This window comes from Montipora capricornis, chromosome 6, assembly GCF_036669925.1.
Source record: "Montipora capricornis isolate CH-2021 chromosome 6, ASM3666992v2, whole genome shotgun sequence".
NCBI classification, from domain to species: domain Eukaryota; kingdom Metazoa; phylum Cnidaria; class Anthozoa; order Scleractinia; family Acroporidae; genus Montipora; species Montipora capricornis.
Genome location: NC_090888.1, coordinates 60,889,359 through 60,891,858, shown reverse-complemented (window position 1 = coordinate 60,891,858; position 2,500 = coordinate 60,889,359). Strand labels below are relative to the sequence as shown.

The following is a 2,500-nucleotide window of genomic DNA, read 5'->3' as shown; positions in this document are numbered from 1 at the left end:
TGAACGATGCTAGTGCATTAGAAATTAGGTGGACAGAGGGGGACTTGATGCCTCAAGAGCTTGCAGATATTGTGCTTTACTCTCAAGGAGGGACAATGAAGACGGCCAAGAGATTCCCGAGATGAAGAATGTAGATTTGATTTTCGAGGCATAATAGAAACGTCATAAATGCTTTGATAGTATTCTCAAGAAAATCGTGATATAATAAGATTTTGTTAAAACAGGTGAAGGAAACTGAAAACAACAATGCACCCAGATACCTGCCAAGCAGGAGTCGATGATGCCGATCACTAAATTCCCGAATTGGGCGATATTTTGCATGTGACTATAATCGAAAATAGTAGACTCGTAATGCTCGAGTGCTTTTGAAAATGTGCAGGTAGGTCTTATTAGCGAGACAGATATAGCTGTATGTATGTCAGCTGTGACGTTCTGAGTAAATGTACACTATTTTGAAGTTCGTGTGTCTTGTCTGGGCATTTTAGGTGTAAATCTCAAAATGACAAACTGGGTACCCTGTATTTTTTTTTATTTTTTACCTCAGATGAAAGAATGTCGCCGTATAGCCAAACGCCTCCACTTGAGAAGTAGGAATAACCCGATTTAAAACACCGTATGTCTATGCTTCAAAACGATACGTTTCCCCAATATTCCCCGAAGGATGGAGGGTTTCGTCTCCTGGCCCATAGACAAGTGTAAGAACTATAGCTGATGTGGTAAGCCTCGCTTATGTTTAGGTGAGTTAACCTGGGTAGAGCCTACAATCCAATCAAAAACTGGTACCTGCTCAGCGGTCAACTTCAAAAAAACAACTGACCTCGGTGAGTTATATGCTTAAGCCAGCGATATGGTCAGGTGATACTGGTCATCGGATACCTTGTTTTGACATGTGTCAATTGATCAAAACATGGATGTCCAATATCAAAGATGTATGCCGTCAACTAGAATGATACTGGTCACATTGGCATACATGGAGGGGTGACCGTACGTACGGACGTTCGATGACGTCATGGCTATAAAACCAAGATTTCTCGCATCGATGGGTTAACATATTTTCCTAACAATGGTGCTCCGCACAAGCGCGCCTTCGGCAAACGTCTCTTTATCTAATTTACTAGAGTAACAATTACAACACAAACGTTTTTCTTTATTAGAATTTAAAATCAGTGGAGATGATTTAGGAAAGCGAATCGTGAATGGCAAAGATGCCACCGCTCATTCCTGGCCTTGGATGGTTTCGCTAGAGTACAATGGACAACACATCTGCGGAGGATCTTTGATAAAAGTCAATTGGGTCGTCACAGCTGCCCATTGTGTTGAAGGATACATCGAAATGGGTCATTTCAGGGTTGTAGTGGGTGCGTATTAGAATTATAGTTGTCATTAGAAGTACCTACCTGTTAATAAGATAATTGGCTCCGTCTGAAACCATTTCAGGTTAATTGAGTTTTTTTTTTTTTTTTTGTATTCTATTGGGAAAAGCCGTTTTCGGTTTGTTTGGCATAGGCAGTGACAGCTGTCTTTCACGTGGGCCTTTTGTTAAAGTCGGCCGCGCCAGCTCCAGCCATGTTGTTTTTCCTTCGACATGTCAACGCGGAAAGTCTGGTAATGACTATTCTCAGGAGTCACCGCGTTTCAACCGAAGATGGTTGGAAAAGTGTTCTAGTGGGAACTTGAACCGCTTCAACCTAAACCGGTTTGCCTACGTGTAGCCGTATCCTCCCCCCTCTCTCCGTTTTTTCATCGTTGGGAGAGGGTACGGCTACTCGTAGGCTAAAACCGGTTGAGGTTGAAACGGTTCATCCAAATACAACACGATCTTAGTCATCGATACTAAATTTGGTCGGCAGAACATCCTCATTGAGGGGTTGCTGAAACAAAAAAAAAAAAAGAAGAAAAGATGAAAAATACACACTTATAAATAAGTTCACAATTTTATGTGGGCTGTTTTTAATTTCTTCTAGGGTCTCACGATCGCACAGACACGACTCAGTTTCAAAGGTGCTATAGGTTAAGGGATATTATCATTCACGAAGGATACCATAAAAGTCATTTTCGAAATGATATCGCACTTCTTCAATTACAGGAGTCGATTGATTCCAGGGCAGAGGTCAACGTAGTATGCTTACCGGATGCAGGAAACAGAGTTGAACCAGGAAAAATGTGTTACATAACAGGTACACATACTCTTTTGTAATAATTTTTTCACCTCCATAAAAATGTTCTTTTTCATTCTAGTTGTCTAAGATGTTTTGTTTTTACTGCACTTTCGGCTGTCTTACCTTTGTTAAGCCCCCGTAGAAAAGGCTACTAAACCCCGGAGCTTGAGCCATGGTTCCTACCCAGATTTCTTGCTTTTTTTTCCCCAAGGAGTTTTATGGCAGGTTTTTTCTGGCCTTCGTTCTAATCGCACTTCTATTGTAAGCGGTTGTTCAGCTCCTGTATTATCATTATTATCCTCTTTTAAATTAGCGTTGTCTACTTGTACGATATTTTTGTA

General features: G+C 41.0%; 1 protein-coding gene across 1 annotated transcript in view; it reads left to right on the top strand.

Moving 5' to 3' along the window:
• The window catches only part of LOC138054252 (chymotrypsinogen B-like), an 18,446-nt gene that overhangs the window by 921 nt on the left and 15,025 nt on the right, over window positions 1-2,500 (top strand). Inside the window, exons 2-3 of the mRNA XM_068900738.1 lie at window positions 1,155-1,358; window positions 1,965-2,177. Of these exons, the coding sequence (XP_068756839.1) occupies window positions 1,155-1,358; window positions 1,965-2,177 (417 nt within the window). The remainder of the gene's footprint in view (window positions 1-1,154; window positions 1,359-1,964; window positions 2,178-2,500) is intronic.